This window comes from Malus sylvestris, chromosome 10 (genome assembly GCF_916048215.2).
Source record: "Malus sylvestris chromosome 10, drMalSylv7.2, whole genome shotgun sequence".
Classification (NCBI taxonomy): domain Eukaryota; kingdom Viridiplantae; phylum Streptophyta; class Magnoliopsida; order Rosales; family Rosaceae; genus Malus; species Malus sylvestris.
Genome location: NC_062269.1, coordinates 33848261 through 33874269, shown reverse-complemented (window position 1 = coordinate 33874269; position 26009 = coordinate 33848261). Strand labels below are relative to the sequence as shown.

General features: G+C 35.3%; 1 protein-coding gene across 1 annotated transcript; it reads left to right on the top strand.

Annotated features, from left to right (window-relative positions):
- Positions 1–19206: 19206 nt before the first annotated feature.
- LOC126587833 (uncharacterized) lies at positions 19207–20363 on the top strand. Its single transcript, XM_050252912.1, has 2 exons — positions 19207–19593; positions 19688–20363. Exons 1-2 carry the CDS (start codon positions 19288–19290, stop codon positions 19994–19996), a joined length of 615 nt encoding a protein of 204 aa, XP_050108869.1. The 5' UTR covers positions 19207–19287; the 3' UTR covers positions 19997–20363.
- The last annotated feature ends 5646 nt before the right edge of the window (positions 20364–26009 follow it).

Here is a 26009-nt window from a genome sequence, read left to right as displayed (position 1 = left end):
CCATCTCCACCACCATTAGACTCCCCTTGAGGTTTGGAACAAAGCCCAAATAAGGGTAGGGACGACGGAGCACTGGAGGTGACGAATCGAGGACACCCATTTATAGGGTTTCCGGCGGGTTCAAGGCAAATTGGAGCCTTTCTAGGCCAAATTGGATTTGGCCACAGGTATAAAGTTTACTCTACTCTTTGAGATCTTCATTTCTGTAATTTTTTAGAATTTTTAGAAATAATTGAATTTTCCGGCGAGTCGGGGCGACGGGTGTGCGGCACACGGCCAGGGAGCCGACAATTTTTCTTTATGCGAATTTCATTATTCTAATTATGTTTTTGAGATCAAATTGATGTGGTTTGAATATTAATACGATTTTGGTATATGTTGTATTAACTGAATATATTCGGATTTTGTTTACTTTTGGAATATGGGAACTACGAAAGGCTTGATCCCACTCCAGGGTATGTAGGTAGTCTAATAGTGTTAGATGTAGCCTTAAATAACTCAAGAAATAATTCTTAGAATGAGAAGTGTGTTATAAAAGGAAATAGAGACCAGATGAGAATAAATTTGTACATTTGGGGTTTAAATTTTTTTTATGAATCAAGGTCGGAAGCAAGACATAGAATTAAAGGAAGGAATTTAGTAACTAGTTCGTTTTTTTTTCCTTATGTTTTTTTTAGTCAGTTTTGAATTTAATGTAAGGATTAGTAAATTGAATATAGTAGAAAACAAACAATTAATGGTAATCAACTAAATATGATTTTTAGATTGGGCCTATAAAAAAAAAATAATAATAACATTATTTCCCGAATTAAAGAAATTATTCGGGGCGGGGTGTTACATCCTCCACCACCTTGACATCACTACCGTAGCGAGTTTGGGCCCTGGCGAACACCACGACGGCTTAGCAACCTCGAGTCCTCGACGACATCTCAGAACCCAGACACCCGTACCACCCATATTCTCGATTTTGCGATTTCGATTTTGTCGAATCTCCAATGTCTCTCTCACCTCACGTCGAATCTCAGATACCTGTTATACCCTCCTCCCTCACCTCATGTCTCTCTCTCTCAAAATTTTTCTCCTTCAGATCCCAGCAGACCCTGTTCTCTTCTGCAACAAGATCACCCCTTTAACTTTTCATATAATTCCACATTTACCCTTTGAGAGAATTCAGAGATCATTCCATTTGTTTTTGTACAGCCAAAAACCAATAAAACAATGAGGAGGAAGGAGAAAGAGGGAGAACCAGAAATCCCAATCGCCATGAACGGCTTCGAGGGTCTCTAGCCTCCAATTTCGGCTTCAAGCCTTCCCGCAAATGGGCCCCAATGTCTGCTTCTTCTGCTAATTCTTCATCAAAGCCCTTAAATTTTGATCTTGGATCTGCTTCTACTCGTAGACCTGCCCCAAATTAGGTTAGGTCCTGTTTCTAAACTCAAAATCGCTCTACCCGGCCCGCCTCGCCCCATTACATTTTAAAACAGGTAGGGTCTGGTTCCTTCAAATTTGGGCCTAGCCCGGCCCATGCCCAGCCCTACTACAGGCCGCGCCAAGTAAATATATGGCTACTATAAATAAGTGGTTTTGCAATGTAAGAGGATTCTCATCTCAACACACAAACAAAAGCTTTATAAGAAACTCTACACGAAAATTTCTCAGGTCCTAAGAAAAACACTAACCACTTCTCTAAATCTTTGGGTTCACAACCTTGGGTTGACAAATTGGCGCTATATTCAGTTCGGTGGAACATTATTGGTGACATAGAATTAGTCGGCATAGGAATACTTTCAGTTTGGTTAAACAACACTACTTTTATTTCAGTTGGTTACCTTTCCAAGTCTCTGTCGACGAGCAGTCCTTGATTCTCTAGTTGAACGATGTCACTTCATTAGCTTCCCTGACGAAAGGAAAAGGAGGTGTTACCTAGCTAGGTTACTTAGTGTTTGGCACATTGAAAGCGGAATTGTTATTGAACTTCGCAGCAAAAGGCGTAACTTTATTTCATGTTAGCTGAACCCTAATTGCTCAGTCTATACACCATGTAGACTTTGTAATAAATTTTTATATATGACCATGGTTCTTACTTTTTTTTCTTCCGAATAGCTAATCTTGCCTAATCTTTCTCTATGGAACTTATAAAACATATAAAAAAGATATGACCATGGTTATGGGACCCGTTTAAATCTTGGAATGGTTATGGAACAAGAAGAAAATTATTTTTTAATATTTATGTTTTGATTATGTGTGCACTTGTCTTGTGCTCCTGCAGGCAGCAGGATCCAAATCTTTGGCTAATGCCCTCATGTCACAGTTAGTAGCTTAATGGATGTTAATTCTCTTATACATCGATCTTTTTGTCGTGTTCTCTTGTTTTCATGATCCAAAACAAGAGACATGAAAACAGCTACGTAAATACAAGAAATCTTGATCCATCGATCTTCCACTAATTAAAGCCCTGACCCCCAATAGAATATTCTGTGACGGTAAGATACAAATTATTTAAGGGAATTTTAACGAAAAACTTATAGTACTGTTCATTTTAATGAAATACCATATTTTTACACTAAAAAGTCAATCATGGTACTATTCATTTTACATTTAAAGTTTTCAAGTCATTTTCATTAGTTTTCATATTATCTCTAATGACTATGACTGGTGATATATTTCGTTCGGATCGTAGGTAGAATTGACACGTATCAACAAGGTGGCTTGCCTGATCGCCATCTGAGTTCAAAATATTGCTCTTTGGTCAAAGCTAACTGCTCACCTCCAAAAAGGGCTTGCTTTGCTTCTTCATCTCCCTACTCATTGACTTATTTCTGGGGCCACTAGCTTGGTCATATTTACTAGTTCTCTCAAAAGATTCATATAATTATATTGTAAAATTATTTATACGCGATTTTGTTTAATGATTTGATTTATAATTTGGTAACGTAATATATGAGAGTACTATTTTATGAAATTATGTCTTACACTGTTACGTCTTTTTTATAGGACAAAATTGACTTGATCAACGTCATTTTTCAAACAATCAAAGCTGTAAAAAGGAAACATGAAACATTAAGAAACTAAAGACATGGGTAGAACCGCCCCAAGACCAATGGTCACTTCTTATTCATGTGGATTAAAGTTGGGATCTATAAGAGAATCTATTTAGAACTACTACAAACACTTGATTTTTTTTTTTTTTTGGAAGCATTACAAACACTTGATTTATACAAGAGATACAAAGTCATTTGAGATGTGCTACTATCCCTTAGATGAGCTATTATCCTTTCTCTATATATAAGAGAGAAAATTCTACTATGGAGCTTAAAATAATTACAAGGCGACACATGAATTTTTAGGTAAAAGAAGACCAAACTACCCTTGAGGCACACCGGGATTCATACACGCGAGCAGCTCAAAAATGCTCCAAAAATGTAACAATTCAATATTCATCTCATCAAATCCCGTAACCTCCAAAATATTTATTCCAAAATTATATTAATTGGTTAATTAATGGATTAATTACCCAATTAATCCATTAAACATCAATTAAAACATCCAAATAACCACAACATATATCCCACTCAATCCCAAAACTAGTGATTGACCAGCCACGCCCTTTCTCCCTAGCTTTTCACACTTTTCTCCATTTTATTACCCTATTTACACAACTATTCAATTTTGTAACCCCCTATTTATTTCTTTTATACTTAATTAGCCAATAAATTAGCTAATTAAGCCAAAACTATAACCACCAAAACCCATTAGTGGCCAGCCACACCTTGGGAAAATTGGGCAAAGCCTAACCCTATAAATAGGCACCCATTCTCACCAAAAAGCTATTCCAAGACTCTTGCAAAAATCTCAAAATTCTCTAAACACTCTTTTTCTCTAAATTCTAACTTTGGCATCGGAGGATCTTCGGCCAAAGCCCCCCCATTCATCGTGGGATCGTGAGGCTTGTGGCCATAACCAAATGTGTTATTTATTTTGTAGGTGCAATTTTGTCCAAGATTAAGGAAGAAGAAATTTGAATCCACATCTACTCCATTTAAATCAACAAACACTTGATCTAACCTGTAAGGGTGAATATTTGTGACCATTTCAACTATAATTCGGGTACAAAATGTTTGCCTTGGATACCATTATAAACTAACACTTTCAAAGTATTTCTAGATCATGAAATGAAATGTTCAACTTCAGTTAAATGGCAGTCAAATAAAGACTTCTCCTTTTTGTTTAATTTCAGCCTATGTGTATTGACAAAGTTGCAAGTGCATGCCTAACACAAATCATTAATCATGCCGGACAAACTGGGGTTCTTCAATCCTTGAATTAAGGGCAAGACTCCTTCATCTGTGCACTGTGTCTTAGTGCACAACGACATGAATGGTCGCCATGAGTAATCAAATACATATGTATTTCATGCATCGTACAAACACTAACTGACCAAACCAAAGCAAATCGGACAAGTCAAAAGAAGCAGCCGATCATGTGGTGAAGTTGACCAATCATTATATAAAGATCTCCCGGAATCAGTTTTCTGGCTTTTCCTGGGTTACATATATACTAATACTATGTTTGGATGAAAAAATTTAAGATTACTAAGAAATTTTAAAATAACGAAAATTGAAATGACGGGATTTTATTTTCTAGAATTTGTGAATTTTCTTGTTTGATTAACCTAAAAGAACTATGAAATTGGATACGGAATTTGTTATTTTTATACTCTCAATCATAAAAATTAGGAAATTATGCGTATTTACATGGGATTTAAACTTGGGAATTGGAGGTTCCAAATTCCAAGTTTTTTTTTTCCATGCGGAAATTCTAAATTCCTATGTTTATGAGTCCAAATAAGGGAATTGGTGCTTATAAATTTATAAATTCTGACCTTTATCCAAATTCCAAGTTTATTTTCCTCATCCAAACATAGTGCAAAGTTTCTTTTGATATAGGGATGCATATTAAATTTTTCCTAGGAATTTTTCTTCTTCTTCTTCTTTTTCTAATTAGTTATAGCAACTGTAAGTAAAAAAAAAAAATCACATAATTGTACACAATTGGTGGCTTAAAGTCAGATGATGAACATATAGGACAAGTTTACCTCTTACTTTGTTTTTCATCTTCAATTCTACCGCCAATGACCAAAATAATTAGATGTGAGTCATGTGTTGATTTTTGTTTGTACCATATTTAGGGCTTCCGTATTTAGACCTCGTATAAATACTCGGGGGACTCAAATGTAATTATGTAATAAATGAAGGGCAGAGCCCTTATTCTATAAAAGGACTCATCACTCTCCTCATTAGGGGAGGCCAAGTTTAGGCGGAAGAGAGCACACAGAAAATAGGCTAGAGAGCACACTGTCTCTAGCCTTCTTGTATATTCACTATTCAGAGTGAAACAATATCAACATCAGTGTGGACATAGACCAAACATTGGGGTGAACCACGATACATTTTGTGTTCTTTACTTTCTTGCAGATTCACGGTCGGATTTACGTTGTTCCAAGACCCTTCCGGTTTTGTGCATCAACATTTGGCGCCGTCTGTGGGAAACGACACGAAAAGCTATGTCGGTTCTCTTTCATTTTTCCATCTCACCACCGTGAAAACTTCACAATATCCTCCGTGAATTAGCAGAAACCCGAGAACCAGAGTCACTGCAAAACCCATCTCTCAAAAAATGCAGAAATGAAAACTCTCTAACACTCACTCTTTGTCATCTCTTCCTCTTTTCCCATGTATCTGCCTCAATGGCTCACCTTTTCAGAAACCTCTCTTCGCTAGGCCAATCCAAGAGAGGTACCACCACCACCTCCAACTTCTCAGCATCTTCGTCATCGTCGTCATCTGCCAACAAACAAATCATCGACAAAGATAATCCACTGCCAAAGAAAGCCCCAATTAGACGGTTAAGAAGCGTCAACGCTTTCTTAATGACCAGCCTTGACGCCTCCGCTGAAAGTTTCTTGAACAAAAGAGACAACCCTCTTTTCTGGTCTACTGACTCCCAAGCCGTTAACTCTCAGAACCTAGTCAAAGATGCCAAATTCGACTCTATAACTTCGAAAGATTCGAGACCCGCCACTTCCACTAGCGCTGATACTAGAAGGGGCCGATCCGCTGCGTGGAATGCCAACGCTTTGAGGACCCAGAATGAGGTGGGTCAGAGCTTGTTAAGGGTTGACCCAGGACGTAGGAACCGCTCGGTTTCGCGTGTCGAGGATGAACAAGAATGCGGTTCATTGAGTAAATTGGGCAATGATAGGAAAAATGGTGGTTTAGTTAGAAGTAGTTTTGCTGTGTGGGGTCAGGTGAAAGGCCTGCGGAGGTGGTCGAGTCAGCATTTGCAGGAATCAGATGCAAATTTATCTTCGTCTCAGTCTCTAAATTGGGAAGATGGAGTTTCGGTTGCAATTCGCATGTCGTCAATGGCTCAGTTACTGTCCCCCCTCCCCTGTGTTCACTGAAGCTCTCAAGTTCCAAAACCCATTACCAAATGGGTGCTCTAGAACTCCATGGCGCATGTTAGCCAAGCCCAGCAGTAGCCTGACTTCGATGGGTGGTCATGGCGGCGGTGGGAGGAGGTGAAGAGGCTTGGGCAGGCTCAGAGTGGCAACTGACGGCTCACCTTCAACAGACATTGTCGCTAATGACTATTACGCCGTCTTGGGATTGCTTCTAGATGCGACAGAATATAGGCAGCGAGGCTTACGCACACTCTTTTTTGCTGCTCAACAGTAATGGCATGAATGTGTTTTACAGAGGGACTTCTCTCACCTATAAGGTCATTAGGGGTGTTTTCAACTTTTATTTCTTTGCTAGGCCGACGCCATTAGGCGTTGTCGACCAGTACAAGGTGTTCATCAGCAGACTGGATCCACAACGTGCAGGAAAACCAGGAAGAAGATAAGTTCCTATTATCAATTCTATTTTTATTTCTTTTGTCTGCCATCTGCCAAAAGAAAAAGAAAAACAGAATAAGCAGGATAACACCATCGACAACGAAAATGGTGAGAATGTGCTCGAGAATGAGGACCCCATACTCAAGAAATCAGAGACGCAGTGGAAAGAGAAAAGAAAAAGAAAAATGGTGTCTAGAGATGGAGAAAAGCAGAAAGCAAAAGTAGAAAAATAGAGGAAAATAATGAAAAAGGAAAGGATGTCTGGAGATGGAGAAAAGCCGAGTAGAAAGTGGAAAGCATGGCACACCCATACCCATTGTCATTGATGAATATTTTATTAAGTTGTCTTCTGCAAACTGGAGCAATTATTGTATAATTATACTGATGTGTAAAGAAGGCAGCATGCCAAAAAAAAAAAAGGGCAAAAGTCCTCAGCAAGCCTAAAATAGTGGGCTGAAATGTTGTGTAGAGGGCGAAGGCCCATATGCCCAAAAGAACCAAGCCCTATGGCTTCAAACTCCAACTTCCATCCCTCCACTTAAGGTTCACCCTCTATTATCACCAATCAGGTGATCAAAAGTACGTCTAGTACTCCAAAATTATTTGGCAGCCTACCTCTATTATCACTAACCAGGTGATCAAAAGTACGTCCAGTACTTCAAAATTATTCGGCAGCCTACCGCTATTATCACCAACCAGGTGATCAAAAGTACGTCTAGTACTCCAAAAAATTATTCAGCAGTCTGCCGCTATTATCACCAACCAGGTGATCAAAAGTACGTCTAGTACTATAAAAAATTATTCGGCACCTTGCCGCTATTATCACCCACTAGGTAATCAAAAGTACGTCCAGTACCCCAAAATTATTCGACAGCCTGCCGCTATTATTACCAACCAGGTGATCAAAAGTACGTCCAGTACTCCAAAATTATTCGGCAGCCTGCCGCTATTATCACCCACTAGGTGATCAAAAGTACATCCAATACCTCAAAATTATTCGTCAGCCTACCGCTATTATCACCAACCAGGTGATCAAAAGTACGTATGGTACTCCAAAATTATTTGGCAGTCTGCCGCTATTATCACCAACTAGGTGATCAAAAGTACGTCCACTACTCCAAAATTATTCAGCAGTCTGCCTATATTATCACCAACCAGGTGATCAAAAGTACGTCAAGTACTACAAAAAATTATTCGGCAGCCTGCCGCTATTATCACCAACCAGGTGATCAAAAGTACATCCAGTACTCCAAAATTATTCGGCAGCCTGCCGCTATTATCACCAACTAGGTGATCAAAAGTACGTCCAGTACTCTAAAATTATACATGAGCATCACTCATGTCAATCATACATAAACATTCATTAGCATCTCATGTCAATCGTACATAAACATTCATGAGCATCACTCATGTAAACCATACATAAACATTCATGACTATCATTCATGTCAACATCCATGAGCATCACTCATGTCAATCAACATAAACATTCATGAGCATCACTCATGTCAATCAGCTTCAAAAGTTTCATTTACAGAGCTCTAGCTTCGAAAGCTTCATTTACAGAGCTCCAGCTTTCAAAGTTTCACCTACAAAGCTTCAGTGCATAGTATACAAAGACCGCCTCCGAACAACCGCCACTTCTGCCCATACATGGATTGAATTTGAAGTATCCAGCCAACAAACTCTATTGACTGAAGACTTGGGGGACTACACTATGTACCACACACTAACTAGGCCTCATGAAAAATACTTGGGGGACTTAGCCCATTATTTATGTACTGAGGAGCGAACCCTTATTCTATAAAAGAGATTCCCTTACTTTCATTAGAGAGCACCCATTATTCATATATTGAGGAGCGAACCCTTATTTTATAAAAGGGACTCCCTCACCTTCATTAGAGAGAGACTCCTAACCCATCACTTATGTATTGAGAAGTGAGCCCTTATTCTATAAAAATGACTCCCTCACCATCATTAGAGAGCATCGTTGCCTGCTGAACAACCGCCTCACTGCGAGCATCAACTCTAGCCATCACTTATGTATTGAGGAGCGAGCCCTTACTCTATAAAAGGGACTCCCTCACTTTTAACGCCACAAGCTGAGCCAACCAAGGCAACATAAGCCACAAGCCGAGCAGCCTCGCAACATGTGCTACTTCTAGTTGAGCATCATTTCACATTGAGCACCGCCTCATATCGAGTATTCAGTTTTAGACGACATCTAGTTACTTCGGCCCACACATGGACTGAATTTCAAGTCTCCAGCCAAAAGACTCTTTTGACTGAAGACTTGAGGGACTACTGTTTGTACCATATTTAGGGCCTTCATATTTAGACCTCGTATAAATACTCGGGGGACTCAAATGTAATTATGTAATAAATGAAGGGGAAAATATGTAATAAGTGAGAAACCCTTATTATATAAAAGGACTCATCACTCTCCTCATTAGGGGATGCCAAGTTTAGGCCATGGGAAGAGAGCACACAAAAAATAGGCTAGAGAGCACACTGCCTCTAGCCTTCTTGTATATTCACTATTCATAGTGAAACAATATCAACATCAGTGTGGACGTAGCCTAAACATTGGGGTGAACCACGATACATCTTGTGTTCTTTACTTTCTTGTAGATTCACGGTCGGATTTACGTTGTTCCAAGACCCCTCCGGTTTTGTGCATCAACAATTTTAATATTTGATTTTTACTATAAGTAATCTTTGAAAATAGGTGCTCAATGTCGAATTTTTGGGAATTAAAAAAAAAAAAAAAAAAAAAAACCTAACAATCTTTATTGGTCTCTTGCCTCTTTGTTTTTTCGATCTTCAAATCATTTTTATTCTCTAGTTGCGGTCTCTGTTGTACTTTAGATGGAAGAGGGTTTTTTTTTTTTTTTGCTGTGGTTACTCTCTTATTCTATTGAGGAAAGTCTTTATAGCATGTATGACTTATACATAATTAGATACAAGTCAAGAGCGGTTAAAGAATGGTATTGTATTTTATGAGTTTGTAATTGTAAAATTGTGATGCTTGTTGACATGTGTGACCCTTTAGCTACATTTAACATGCATGTCTTACATACGTTCATGATATTTTTCTAATAGACTAATACATCTTTAATTATTACCTTAAAAAAAGTACTCGATGGCTTTTTTTTTTTTTTTTTGGGCGGTAAAAGGTAAAAATGATTTCCAACAAAAGATATTACCCTTTGCAATTAAATTATGTGCATATCCTTTCTCTATTTTTTAGTACAACGAATTAGCCAAAAAGATATCCTTAGCAAAAATTATATGCGCATAAGATGTGTTTCTTTCTTAAAAAAAAAAAAGCAAAAAGGGGAAAAGATATCAACCTAATTTAATATTCCTCTTCACTCGTAAGATATCACATAATTTAAAAAAAAAATGCTAGTAAATCATAAAAAAAAAAAATACTTAAAGTGCTTCCTGGAAGAAGCACATAACTGGTGTTTCTTATAGAAAACATTTCAAGTGCTTTTGAAACCCAAAAATATTTTTACCAAAAGAGCTTTCAGTAATTTTAAAAGCATGTTTGAACGATCTCATATTTTACACTAAGGGGAGGGAGAGTTCGGCTAAGCCACACAAATATCAAATTCACCATTTACAAGATTCAAACCTAAGACCTCTCACTTACAAGTGAAGAGGAATATCACCAGACCGTAGTACTAAGTGTCATCTTTTCTCTTTTAAAGTCTAATCTCTTTATCTCTTTATATATTATCTTTTTTTTTTGTCAAACGATAAATTTATTCGATTAGATGTTAGATTAAAGGGCTGACATAGTTTGAACCCACACCATAGTGCAAGAGCAACACTCCTTTTCAGCACTGTGGTAAAGAGACACTTGCCTCTTTATATATTATCTTATGTGGATTGATTTAGGGAATTGTTATTGGCATTTCAAAAATCTCATTCTATACTCCAAACTTTCTATATTTGGAAAGAAAAATACACTTGTGAGGAGTGTAGAATGAGATTTTTGGAGTGCCAATAACACTTCTATTGATTTATTGTAATTTTTACATCTATACATACGTATTGGCATACAAAATTCTCAGTTGACCAAAGGAGTTATGTGAGGGTGGTTTAATTTCTTTGTGACTAATTGAGGTTGGTAAGAAACCAACAAAACAAACGAAACAAAAACATATTATATATACGGTCATGTTTAGAGATGAGCACTGATCGAGCCTTGAGCCAAACCAATTAGTTAATCCCACCTCTTTTGGATTAATTGACTGCAAATTGCATGGAGAGAATAGAGGATGGAGACCACGATAGAGATTTTTAGGTCTACATGAAATATTGTCATATTATATTTTTACTTAAATTATAATGTGTATATATTAATTTGTTATTAATATACTTTATAAAGACAATTTTTTTTTAATTATATCGTCAACCCATTTCTGTAAGCTTTACCAAAATCATGTCCTTTTCTATATATACTAGTAAATGAGCACACACTCTGTGTGTGTGAACAATTTCATTTTGTTTTTTTGTTTTTTTATTAAGGAGTGTGATTAGTTTTTAAAATTTTAAAAATAGTATGAAATAATGATGGTGAGACAATTTCTCTTAATAAATGCATATTTTATGTTAATATTACATAATTACTATTTTGTCTTCCTTATGTATATATTGTGTATCAAAAGTGAGGGTAAAATAGGAAAAATGGGGATATGATTGCCATTTTCTCAAAAGATACAAAATTAGTATTTTGCCCTCCTTATGTAAGTATTGTGTATTAAAAGTGAGGGCAAAATAGGAAGAAAAAATGGCAAAAATTTGACAAAGAGGGCTCTCTTAATAATAGTGTGTGTGTGTGTGTATATATATATATGTGACGTATGATATTGTATAAATTAAACAACCAATTTAGCTAAAAATGAATGTTATCCATTTTATGAAAAAAATATAAAACCATACTCATTTATCATTAAAATATTAACTAGATGATATTATTTATAATATGAACTAGATGTCGTGCATATGTCATGTGATGCGTATGCAATGTAATGACGAAAACTCAACACTTACTTCATTTTAAATACTTAACTTTTTTAAATTAAGGTTTTAATAAACAAAAATTTTGGAAAAAGGTTTTAGTATTAGTTGAAAAGTCAATGTAATTTTATATGAAAAGATAAAGTTAATACAAGTTGTGACCTAACATAGAACCAGTGGCGGAGCCACCATGAGACTAGAATAGTCTCTAACTGCCTTTTTGTCTTCTTGCTACTCTAATAGATATTGTTGGTGCATATCAGTCTAGTACAATATTCAACTACGTTCTCAATCCAACTCTTTCCTGTTCCAGGCCAGACCTTATTTTCTCTTCATCCCTCTTATTGTGGTGCAATCTTCACTTTCTCTCCTTATTCGATCCACTTTTCTTTGGCTTGAACATATATTTAAAAAAAAATTATTTCTTACTATTTACCACATGTTCGAGTTTCTGGGTTTGTGCAATGTTTTTAGTTCTCTCTTGAATGTCTTTCAATTTTTATGCAAATTACTCAAAACTCTCATGTTTGGTTTAAATTACCTATGTATGTGAGAGACCCTTTCACACGTGAAATCCTAACTTCACTACTGCATAGAACATTATTGTTGTGAAGTTAAAGTCTTCAGAACTAATTTTTTTCCATGAATTCATAAGGTTAGACATATATAAGAACAAATTAACGACAAAGAAAACTTATCTAATTCAACTAACTTAGTTACATGTAAAAAAAAGATGCACCATATCAAAGCTCTTACAAAATGCATATCTTAACAAACTTTTATTTTTATTAACATCGATGTATTGACTGATTCAATGTTTGTGATTGATTAATATCTTCTTCAGGTAAATGGTTTAGGACGATCATCGTCAATCAGTTTTTGAATGAAGCTTCATCTTTCTTCAAGATGTCATAGTAGATTTGTCAAGTGATGAAGCCTTCACCAAGTTAAAATTGTCCACAAGTTTCGCGTAAAAAAATGGGATCATGAAATAAATGTTATTCAATTTTATACAATAATCAAATGGTAATGGGACACCTCCTACATTGAAAACAAAACAAACAAACAAACTTTCTATGGGTTTAAGGAGACTTGGAGCACTCAACCAATTGGTAATTAGTTTTAAAGTGAACTCTTAACTTCCTTTAATTGTGACAAAAAATAAAGTAATTGCACCGATTAAAAGAAACAAAAGTATCTTGTTGGCCCCAAGTAAAGAAATATTTAACATACTATTGTATTAATATTTACTTTGAGTTAGAAGGTTAAGGTGATCAATAAAATACCTTTTTTTTTTGTATTTATAAACAATTGTAGGAAAAAGAATCTAAACACAATTTTTTGCTTGTCAGATTATACTTTTAATAACTTCAGTTATGAATATCTTTTGCTCGATAAAATATCTTAAAACATTAAGAAAGGCAACTAGTTGTGGCAGTGGTGGATACATATTGGGACTCAGTGGTGGAGCCATACTTTTATGTGTGGAAGGGCCTGCACATACATAGATAATTTGAACTCATCAAAACATGAGAGATTGGAGTAATTTGCATAAAAATTGAAAGATTCTAAATTCAATAGAGAGAACTATAAACATTGTGTTTGTACCCTACTTGACCAATCCTAAAACTACTGAGCACCGGTCAACGTTATACTGTCAAAGACCCAGAAGAGTTTCCCTCCAACTAGGAGGCCAATCACAGCGCGACACGTGTCGACATCAAAAGCCAATCATAGCGCGACACGTGTCAACATCAGAAGCCAATCACAACATGACATGTGTCAATGTCAGAATAAAATTAGAAACTCTTCTATAAAAGGAGATCATTCTCCCACAATATGGCCTAATGTCATTTGTACTAAATCATTCACTAGTACTCACTAAAGGGGAGCTTGAACCTATGTACTTGTGTAAGCCCTTCACAATAAATGAGAACTCCTATACTCCGTGGACGTAGCCAATCTAGGTGAACCACGTACATCTTGTGTTTGCTTCCCTGTCTCTATCCATTTACATACTTGTCCACAATAGTGACCGGAGCAATCCAGCGAATGTCACAAACTTAACACTTTCTGTTGTACCAAAATCTCCACTGATTTTGTGCATCAACACATTGCACAAACCCAAAAACTCGAATATGAGGTAAAGAGTTAGTAGGAATTTAAAAAAAAAAATAATAATAACCAAAGAAAAGATGATATAATAAGGAAGGGAAGTGAAGACAACACCGCAATAAGAGGAATAAAAAGAAAAATATGGTCTGGCCTGGAACGTAAAAAAGTTTGGATGGAGAACACACTTCAATTTCATAGGTATTGGATTGATATGCAACAAGATCAGCTGTTATAGTAGTAAGAAGAAAAAAAAGGCAGGATGGGCAAGGGACCATTCTGGTCTCTTAGTAGCTCCACCATTGTTGGGACTAAAGTGGTTGGAGTCAACAAATATATATGTTAATGTCTACAGAAGGCCTACCAAATGTTTATCATGGCTCTTTTTTATGTTAACAAGTGTTTAACGTAAGAGAAAATTGTAGCAACAATCCCTGAACTTTAACTAAATTGGATTAATTTAATCCTCAACTAAAAATATATGACTATTGGTCCCTAAACTCTTCAAAATGTGGGGCTATGGTCCTTTTCATCAACTTCACCAAAATTTCATCAAAATGAGTCATGTTGGAAGGACCATTGCTACAATTGGGTTAAAGTTAAGGGACCATTTCTCCAATTAGTTTAAAATTGAGAGACTATTGCTACATTTCTTCTCAATGTAATGCATGTTAGCGTATATCGGCAGCACTCGGCAGGTTGTGTCGATAACACTCGATAACACTCATTAGATGCTTTAGCATATTTCAATTTCTCTTGACATATGAACAACATAATTTGACAGTTGACAACAAACTTACTAAACATTCGACAAATACTTCAGTGAATAAATTCAAAAAAAAAATTTATGCGTTTCACTTTCTGCTTCTATAAAAAAATCTAACAATTCTTGAATCCTCGTGGCCCCAGTCCATGACAAAACACTGATAATTTTAGCATAATAACATGTTGTTAATAGATTATTGTTATCCAAATTAATAAAGGGAAAATTAGAATCCCCTGTAGTTTTTCTATATCATGTAGATTAAACATCTGTGCCTTTTTAAAATTTGATTAAAGTGCTTTGACCAATAACCACCTCAAACTAAATTACATGTCATTATTATATTTCTTCAAATTAAAATAATTTTTGAATTTATCCTTTTATCTGCATGATGCATTTTTCCTTATTTAGTGGAGATATTAGTAATTAAACTATATTTTCTCTTCTTCCAGATATGTTTTTTCGATCACAGTTTTTTTTTCTTCAAATAGCTGGTGATCAACATAAAAGATCTGTGTAATTTTTTCAATGTTTTTGTGAAATTATATTTTTTTAGCTATTTTTTAAGTATAGTTGTTGACGAATTATTATTAGGTACAATACATTACGTATATATTATCTGCGGGTACGTTTGAATTTACAAAAATCATTAATTGGTACGTTTATTTACAATTTTGGTACGTTTGATTTGATACATATTGTTAATATCAGTACATTATTTTTATTATTAGGTACAATACATTACGTATATATTATTTGCGGGTACGTTTGAATTTACAAAAATCATTAATTGGTATGTTTATTTTTATTTTGGTACATTTTATTTTGTATACATTATGTATTGGTACGTTTATATTATTCTCAATCATATTTTCTCTTAACGTACTAAAAGAAAAACTTATTTTGGTACGTTTAATTTTGTGGAATTTAAAAATATTTTAAACTATTTTGGAAAAAAAATATCTTAAATCGTAGATAATTATTACTAAATTGTAGCATTATTGTGAAAATAAATTGAAAATCCAACCAACTTTCTTTTTTTTCTGCGTAAAGCGGGAGCCTTGTGCACTAGGTACGACCTTTTTTTTATCTCTAACAGGGGAGAGTGTAATCAAAATGCTAGATTATGGAAATTTTATTACAATATAATATGCATATAGCACCAAACTATTGACAACAAAAAATAGTTTAATCAAATCATTAAAATGCATGAATATTTAATTAAAAAAAATTTAAACTAAGACGCCAATATCAAAATATCCCTTGATAAATTATACGAGAATCAAATGGGATACCCCGCTGTACTAAACAATGTATAGAAAATACAACTATATCTGACAAGTTCCGAGAGATATGATTAAAGAAATCTTGTCGGCAGCGGTTGGAATGAGTCGGCCAAGATGCCGTACAGTGGAACGGTCAACCGTCAAGCACGGGGGACCACCTAACCAACACCAGAATATAATAGCACGTGTCCCTGACGCAACTGCCGTAACGGACAATAACCGTGACTTCGCCCTCTGCGTCGGCTCACGTGTAGCTCTGCCAACCACATTCAACGAGCTTTCTTTTTCAGTCAAAAGCTTTTATTTTCAACGAGAAAAAGAGCTTTGAAAAAGAAAAAAAAAACAGAGAAAAAGAGCAAAAGAACTAGATATTAAAAAGAATTTAATTACATAAAATTTTCAACGCTTGGCCGACTCCTAGACGGAAAGTAGAAAAAGATGACGACTAAACAAAAGGGCCATAAAGAAATTCGGTGGGAGAGATAGTTGATTGGTAAAGGTTTTAATGTATTACCGATCGTCATAAGTATATATATCATGTTAATTAATAAATTTATGTTATTTAATATAAATTTATATATTTAGTTTAGTATATTATTTTGCATGTCAATATAATTTAAATAGGTAATATATCGTAGCGTTACTTTGTTGATTTTTTGCTTTAATATTTTAGGCTTACATATAAAGACTAAAGCATGAAAAGTGAAGCACGTTCATGCACCATTAGGAAAAAAAAAATTGTATGCTCAAAATACAGAGTGTTACATTACGTGTCATTGTACAAATAGTGAGATACTTGTGTTAAAAAATAAATAATTAAAATTTATCTTCACTTATATAATAGCATGTGGTATACAACTCGTGTCCCAAACATCTATATATAAAGCCAATGGAAAATGTGAATAGTGATTTTGATGTCACCAAGCTTCAACAAAAAATTTGGACAAAAATGCCCCCAAGACAAAAAACTTCAAAGGTATCCCAAACTAATGCATCAAATAAGGCAGAGGAATTTTCATCATTTTAACAATACTTTTTTTAATAATTAAATTTTTGGTACAGTTTTTTTTTTATATTATAATTTGTTAATGCACAAAATCAGTGAGGACTTTGGTACAACAAAAAGTGTCAAGTTTGTGACCTTTGCTAGATTCCTCCGGTCACTAGTGTGGATAAGTATGTAAATGGAGAGAGACAGGAAAGCAAACACAAGATGTACGTGGTTCATCCAGATTGGTTACGTCTACGGAGTAGAGGAGTTCTCATTAATTGTGAAAGGCTTACACAAATACATAGGTTCAAGCTCTCATTTTGTGAGTACTAGTGAATGATTTAGTACAAATGACATTAGGAAATATTGTAGGAGAATGATCTTCTTTTATAGAAGAGAGTTTCTAGTTTTGTTCTGACATTAACACATGTCGTGTTGTGATTGGCTACTGATGTTGACACGTGTCGCGCTGTGATTGGCTTTTGATGTCAACATGTGTCGCACTGTGATTGGCCTCCAGGTTGGAGAGAAATTCTTCTGGGTCCTTGACGGTATAACGTTGACTGGTGCTCAGTAGTTTCGAGATTGGTCAAGTATGGTATAAACATAATTATTACCTCACAATAGACTAGCAATAATATGATTCAATTTCTCTAATTTTGAATACGTTCAAAACATCTTAAGAGGGATGTAATACCGGTTATAAAAAATGTCTTTCACACGCGGATAATAATGTGATTAAATTAATTGTCAAATGATTTTTTTTTTTAACGAACGATATTATCTACACTAAATGGGAGGAGATGAGCTTAGCCTCACAATGAGCTAGTAATAATGTGATTCAATCAATTGCTTATTAAATATTATTTTCTCTATTCTTAATGTAAATTTTATAGAGACCGATTTTATTATGTGAATTCAGCTGCTTTAATTGGTTTATGAGGGGTTTCTTCTAGCATGATCTAAAATTATTCATTTACTTCAAATATTTGACTTTCTTTTTGTCATTTTACGCATGTAAATACATTTAAAAAGTGTAAGTTGTGCGTAGCATGCCGTGATTCAGCACGTGCATGAATGCTAGTAATGAAAAATTTCTCTCACATTTGTACCACTTTTTAATGAAGGTGTATTGTATTGGGGAGGGGGTGGCTACTTTTATTAAAGAAATAGTATAAATGTTGTAACATTTTTTACATTAAAAAATGAGACGAAGAACAAATTTATCCACACCCTTCTTCTTCCCTACCATTTATTGTTTTACTCCTACATAAGTAGAAGAGAGAAAGAAAAAAACACAAGGGAAATCCATCCCTAATTATTCGTTCGTCAGTTAACACTCCTAACCACAAATGTTGACGATAAATTCTTTGACTAAGATTCAAAATTATTCTATTTCATGAGTACTTCGGTTTTCTTGCTCCATTCAACTAATAGGACGACATTTGCCATGTATAGAGTGCTATCACATGCACAAAGTTACTAATTCAAAAATACGTGAGATACTTTTAGAACAAGAATGTGATAATATATAGAAAGGTAATCAGTAAATATGATACAAATAAAATTATTTGGGAGCGGATTCATGGCATCACTTTTTGTTTTACAGAATTTTTTACACAAGTTTTTGTGGGCCCACTTCGTAAAGTATTTCAACAATCAGAGCCGTCTATCTTTTAGATCTTCACTAAAAGATCATGTCTACCAATTATCATCCAAATCTGAAGATATATGACCATTCGATTAAGGGTTTAGGATTTTTTGTAAAAACGTATTTAACTATTTTCTTCACAACAAATGTATGTCTTAGGCCATCTTTAACCAATCCAGCCAGAGGGCTGAAAATAGCTTGAAATGACACGAAAATTGTCTCCAACTGAGGGCCAGGCCAAATGGCTCGTGAGCTACACCGGGCTAAAAAAAAAGGAGAAAATGGCCAACCAGCCGGCTTGGGGTTAGCCAGAAATTTTGAATCCGAAGGTAGCTGACGTTAGTTACCGTTGAATTCTTTTTTTTGGGCCAAATTTAAAAAATTAAATAAAAAATTCCCCTTTTTTCCTATAAATACCTAAGCCATTCCTACACCATTTCTCACATAATTTTCACCATTCCATAATATCTCACTTCATTCTATTTCAATTCTTCACATTCTGTTTTCTTAACTCTTCCAATAATCTTTCCTTCAATTTTTTTCAATAATTTTCAAATGGCCGCATCTGCAATGAAAGGTAGGGCTTGGACCCGAAAAGAAGATGAAGCTCTTTGCAAGAATTATAGATGGGTCTCAGAAGATAGAGGGAGGGAGACTTCTCAAACAAGTGAAGGTGTTTGGACTCGTGTGTCCAAAAAATACTTGGAGTTCTTCGAAGGCACCACTCCACTGAATACCCGAAACCACGAGAGTTATTCTTCAAGATGGAAGAAACATCTTCATCCAAGTTTGAATAAATGGCATCAAGCACTGTTAACAGCCGCAAGTAAACATGAAAGCGGCGCCAATTACTATGATGAAGTAAGTATTTTCACACTTTATTTTAAATATTTAATTATATTACATTTAATTTCATAAATTAATTTCCTTTCATTTTTGTAATTATATTTTCTAGGTATGCCAAGTGGAGGAATTGTATATGGAGGGCAACTTGAAACCCTTTCAACATCACGGTTGTTGGGAAATTTATAAAAGGTGGGTGTCATTTGAAAATCCACCTCAACATAGAGTAGGTCATGTGCTGGTGTTCGGAACTTTATCCTTAGTTATAGATGGGAATGAAGATGGATCTCCTACCATTCAAGAAACAAGGGTAGAAAATCCGTCTTCGGGTGAAGGTTCCATACCTATGGCTATGGGACAAAACAAAGCCCGAAAATTGAAGGAAAACGGCAAGGCAAAGGATGATATCGCCTTTCAATAGGAAATGACGGTCTCTTTGCGATTCATGGTGGAGCAAAATGCCATTGCCGCGGAAGAAAGGAACCGTAGGCATGAAGAACGGGCCAAACAAATAAAAGAAGAGATGGACGATAGGAATATGCTAAGGAACCCTTCGGATTACACTCCAATGAGTAAGTCCTATTTTGATAGGAAAAAGAAGGAAATTATGGCCCGACGGCAGTTGTTTACCTTCGACTATACTCCTACAATGGCGGATGATGAAGATGATGATGATTTTAGATTTTAAATTTAAATTGTTGTAGTTTTTAAATTTAAGTTGTTGTAGTTTTAAATTTAAATAATAAATTATGTTTGGCCCTATGGCCCTTTGGCCCCTCGGTTGGAGATGTTTTTTGTCACGGGGCTATATTTGGCCTATGACCCTCTGGCCCCTCGGTTGAATATGGTAAAAAATATGGCCATTGCACTGTTCATTAAAATATTAATTTCTTGGAGGGCCAGAGGGCTAAAACGAGCTCTATGGCCCTCTTTCGGTTGGAGATGGCCTTAATGGTTTAAGAATTTTTGTAATTTTTTTGCAATAATGATTTATGAATGATGTTCTAAAATATAGACAGTTTAGATCGTTGAAATACATTACGTAGTGATCTTTACAAAAACTTGTGTCAAAAGATGTGTAAAGAAAGCGGTGCCACGAATCTGTCCTTATCATTTTAATATATAGTACAAGTGGTTTCTCGGTATATAAGTAGAATCCACTTTTATTAGAGAAGTTATCAGTAAATATGATAAAAATAGTATTATTCTAATATATACATTATTTGAATAATAAGTATTGCTCATTTATCATATATTCTAATATATTACAACTACCAGTCTCCATTCCAAAATTCTGAAGAAAACAAAGGTTGGTGCTTGCAAAAACACTCTCTAGCTCAAGTCAACTTTTCAAATGCTACTTGTGGGTATGAATTCCAAAAGATAACACAAGCCGAAATTAATTTTTGTACTAGGTTTATTAGGAGCTGTGGAATAACATCACTTGTTGACGTGGGGAGGAAAGATAAAGAGTTTGTTATCGATGTGATTGATTGGACTCTTGAAATGGGAAATTAGTTTCATGAGAAGTGACGTCACGACTTTAAAGACATCAAGTTTCTTTCATGTTCGATACATTTGTTACGTATAAACCACGTTGAGTGAAGGGCTTGCCGACAACAGCCTTCAAAATTACCTTGAAATTACATTTGATGCCATAGGATGAGCAATTATAGAATGACTTTTTAATCAAAACGGTTTTTAGAATTGTTATAACTTTGATTTTTAAAATTTAAAATCGATATAAATAATTTCTCTGAGATGTCCACCATCAATAATTTTCGACATTGTGTGAAAAATTTCTGTTAAAATAAAAAAACCACAAATTCAAATAGATGAGTTATGCCAATCTCCAAAATCATAATATTATGTTTCATTCATGTTGTGTAACATATTCTCTTTGTGACTGGCAAATATTGATTGTCATTACATTCAAGTTAATCGAATTTGATCTTGTCCAATCAAATTAACAGACAACTAGCTACCATTAGTTCATTGGCTAGTTAGTTTGTTGTATAGTATGTGTAGCTTTGAAATGCATGCTATTAGTTATTATTTTGAGTCATGTGTCATGATTTTTGTGCCGATTTAAGGAGAACTACAAAATCATAGATCATATAATGAAGGAAGTTTTAACGAAAAACTCTCGGTACTGTTCACTTTAACGAAAAATCACATTTTTACTCTAAAAATTCAATCATGATACTATTCACTTACAACACATTTTTGTCATTTTCTTTAAAACTTAAAGTTTTTTTAGTCATTTTCATTAATTTTCTTTATAATTAATGGTACAAGTTCTAATTGTTTGTTAAATACATGTAAGATGATCAGATCGAGGAAATTTTGTTTCAGGTTCCCAGATCACTAATTGAGGTTGTGCCTGTCTATTTTGTTATGACAAATGTACTGCTGAGATTATGACAGGTACTGTCATTATCTCATAGAGTTAGTTAAGCAAGGCTGTTAAATTGTTAAGAGTTTTGAGTACTGTAGCATTACCAGCGACTTACTCGACACAATATTCTTGGTATTCAGAAAACTTGGTCAATGAAATTCAATCTTCTTTCTCTCCCGTTTCTTCAATCTTAGCATTTTATCATCGCGGGAAATGACCTGTTTCCGCAATTCAAATTGCTTTTGTGGTACAGGTATTTGTAACTGAAGATCTGATCATGGTTTGCTGGTATTTGATATATGAACATATTCCCGTTAGCGATGGATGCTGATAGCTTAAAGTTTTTGGGATTTATGTCCAATTAGATGGTATCAGACAGCTCTGATTAATTACATGAGGTGATCGGTTACAAACATCCAAAGTCCAGACCCTATCTGTCACCTGTCACTTGTCACTTATCATGTTTGCCTCTCTACGTACACCGTGGGACCGTATGATTAGTTGGTTTTCAGGTGCAGTAGTTTAGCAATAAACATGATAAGAAGCTATATGTCACAGACTACGTCTGCGTGTTTTGTGGAGCAGTTCTACAAAAATTAAGGTTGCCCTAACGACGTTAGGGTAAAACAACTGTACGTACGTAGTTTCAAGTTGGTTGCTTTATGTTTCTAACCACCTTCGCAGACGTAACCATGTGGAAACCTTTCACTGTCAGCACCTGATGGAGTCTCTTCAGAGAGAGAGAGAGAGAGAGATATACACACACACACATACATACATACATACAATTACACACACACACACACACACACACACACACACACACACACACACACACATATATATATATATATATATATATATATATATTTAAACAGAAAACCATAGGGTTTCTTTTCCTCGTTTGGGCCATAATGTACCACTCACCATTGGGGGGTTTGACTCCCTCTTCCTTAAAGTCACGGAATTTGATTAGTATGCCTCTACGTCTCTACCAAAAACCCATGCCCCAAATGGTAAGCTTTGACTAATTTTACATTTTTTTTACTTGAGAATACCATAATATATATAGTCAGGTGGATAGAAATTCTAATAGACCCGAAGAAAAAACAAATAAAAGCAAATAAAGGCTGCGTAATGCAATTACTATTTGCTAATGAAAAAAAAGTTCGCACGAACGGTGGGAAAATTCATCCTAGCTAACTAATGAGAACAAGTCAAAATTCAAATGCCCAAATGGTTGGATCACGGTTCTGCTTGCCTCATTTTTGTGTCTACATTGCAGCTCTTTGCTAATATTTAGACACATGTTCCATGATTTAATAGTCTTAATTTATAGATATATACTTTGTTAACACTTTTATTTGACATGTAACATTTTCTAATAAAACTCAAAAATACAATAAAATACGCGAGCGTATTTCAATCTTCTTCTCGACGCTCTCTCTCAAAACCTTAGCAAAACTCAACCTTCTGAATCAGAATCTCTGAACTCCTAAAAACTGCAATAACAACACCATTAATCTTGTATAATTTGTCTTTTGCTTTCTCAAAGCCCATCTTCCCTTTTTTCTCCCAGTCTATTGGTTAAAAAGGTGACATTAAGCAAAACTCTGCCCCAATTTGTTCTCCATGGATGCACTGCTATTTTCTTTATAGTAATTATTAAAATCTCAATTGTCTGGGAGTTTTCCTAATATCTTCAAGACTTCCAAGTATTCAATAATGTTTAACAAATAAAAACTAAAAAAAACATAAAAGGTCAGATAAAAATTATTGTCTTCATGAACCATTACATTGATTGATTGATGTGGGACCATGATTTTCTAGAGCCGGAGTAAGTTTGATCGGAATATGGTTACCTCAAAAGTTTGGTCATGGACTCAACAGCTCCGAGCAGAGCTGGATTAACGGAGCAGTGGTGCCACTATCATCCTATTCTAGGGCTATGGGCGAAATCTGAGCGACTTCACTAAAATGAGCATGCTTGTTCTGCAAGACATGAGATCTAATTTGGTATGGAATAAGTAAGATCTTGATATGTCTTGAAGTTCCTACAATCTAGGGATTGCGTGTGCCGCAATTAATCACCTTCCTAAAAAGGATGCAATATCTACTTCTAGATATCCTCTAGGATTCTCCTGGAACAACGATTTCATCTTGAAAAAGTTGATTCCAACAATTGAGAAGGCGTAAGCTTCCATTTTCGTACTCAACCGCTCACCCAGTAGAGTAGACAATCCCGTACGCTCCATATTGATTGTACAAATATGAAACTCTTATGAACCCTGCCATGTAGTCTGATGACGACCTCCGCACGTGCTTCGCCGAAAATATTGGCGGTCCCGACGCAACCGCTACGGTTCCGCCGATTGCAATTGTACAAGTTGCGGCTAGTCCGATCCTTCACCCCGTCATAATATTCTTTCTCTAGCTCAGATAAGGTTTGAGAGATGAGAATCGAGAAGGAGATTGACTCCGATTAAGAATACGCTTGCATATTTCACTGTACTTTTAATTTTTTAATTTTAATTTTTAAATAACAAATAAAAAAGTTAACAGAATTATCTCTCAGTTAAATCATAGATAAGTGTCGAAAAATTAAGATACAATGGAGACACAAAAATAAAGACATTGACCAAATGGTTGGTGCCAATGAGAGATTCTCATTAACGCCTTTCTACAGACACTTTATCTGCATTTTGGCCGGCATGAGAAGTGATGGTTTTTATGTTGTGCATAGGGAGGCCAATGGATTACAGGGCACGCATGGTGGAGGGCGTGCCTCCCAAGGAGGAGATGAAGTCGGTCACGTATTAATGTCAACGCTGACGTGGTGACATGTAAATGTGAGGTGTCCAATTCTTAATGGGTCCAACAATAAAGTACCATACCATATATACTTCTCCAAATCCCTTCCTCATAATTCATCAAGTTCGAGAATCTAGGTCGTTGAAATTTGATAGAACAGCTAAAATTATTATAACTTTAAAGTGGATCTTTGTTTGTAGCCGTTGGATCAAATTTTAACAGTCCAAATCTCCAAACTTAGTGGATTAGAAGGAAGGGATCCGGAAAAGATCCCTTTCCGTACCTACCCAAATAGATATACGATTTTCACAATTCCACCCAAGTTGAGTATGACATGGTCTAGAACGAAGGAGCAGCTTAGTCAGCACCATGAGTACCTATTTATTATGACAAATAGAGGGGAAAAAAAAAACTTAACATGTATACTATCACTCGACGCCTGTGTTAATGAATTTGGACAAAATCTTACACATCTATAATTCACTAGCATGAGATACTACTGTGGAAGTGTACTCGTGTTATACAAATCTTTCGTCATTCTAGATTATGTTACCAACCTGTTAGGATTTTAGTTATGCTTAATGAATTTAAAACCCTAAACTGATAATTTTTTTTTCCGATGTTTATTGGCTATATAAGTTTATTCTTTTCTAGAATAAAACTTTATTGATAGGTGTTATTCTATATGTTATCGTATTACGTTTAATAAAGAATTTTAGGTCGGAAAATGATCATTACCAACCTGTTAGGATTATGTTACCATACCATATATATGTATGTACCGGAAAATGATCTTCTCCAAATCCCTTCCTCATAATTCACCAAGTTCGAGAATCTAGGTCGTTGAAATTTGATAGAACGGCTAAAGTTATTATAACTTTAAAGTGGATCTCTGTTTGTAACCGTTTGATCAAATTTCAACAGTCCAAATCTCCAAACTTAGTGGATTAGAAGGAAGGGATCCGGAGAGGATCCCTTTCCGTACCTACCCAAATAGATATACGATTTTCACAATTCCACCCAAGTTGAGTATGACATGGTCTAGAACGAAGGAGCAGCTTAGTCAGCACCACGAGTACCTATTTATTATGACAAATAGAGGGGAAAAAAAATACTTAACATGTATACTATCACTTGACGTCCTGTGTTAATGAATTTGGACAAAATCTTACACGTCTATAATTCACTAGCATGAGATACTACTGTGGAAGTGTACTCGTGTTAT

What these genes read in the sequence shown, in the direction of transcription:
- LOC126587833 (XM_050252912.1), top strand. Translation starts at nt 19,288, where the DNA reads ATGGCCGCATCTGCAATGAAAGGTAGGGCTTGGACCCGAAAAGAAGAT. An exon ending in GCGCCAATTACTATGATGAA is followed by an intron (nt 19,594 to 19,687) that starts GTAAGTATTTTC and finishes TATATTTTCTAG; the next exon opens with GTATGCCAAGTGGAGGAATT.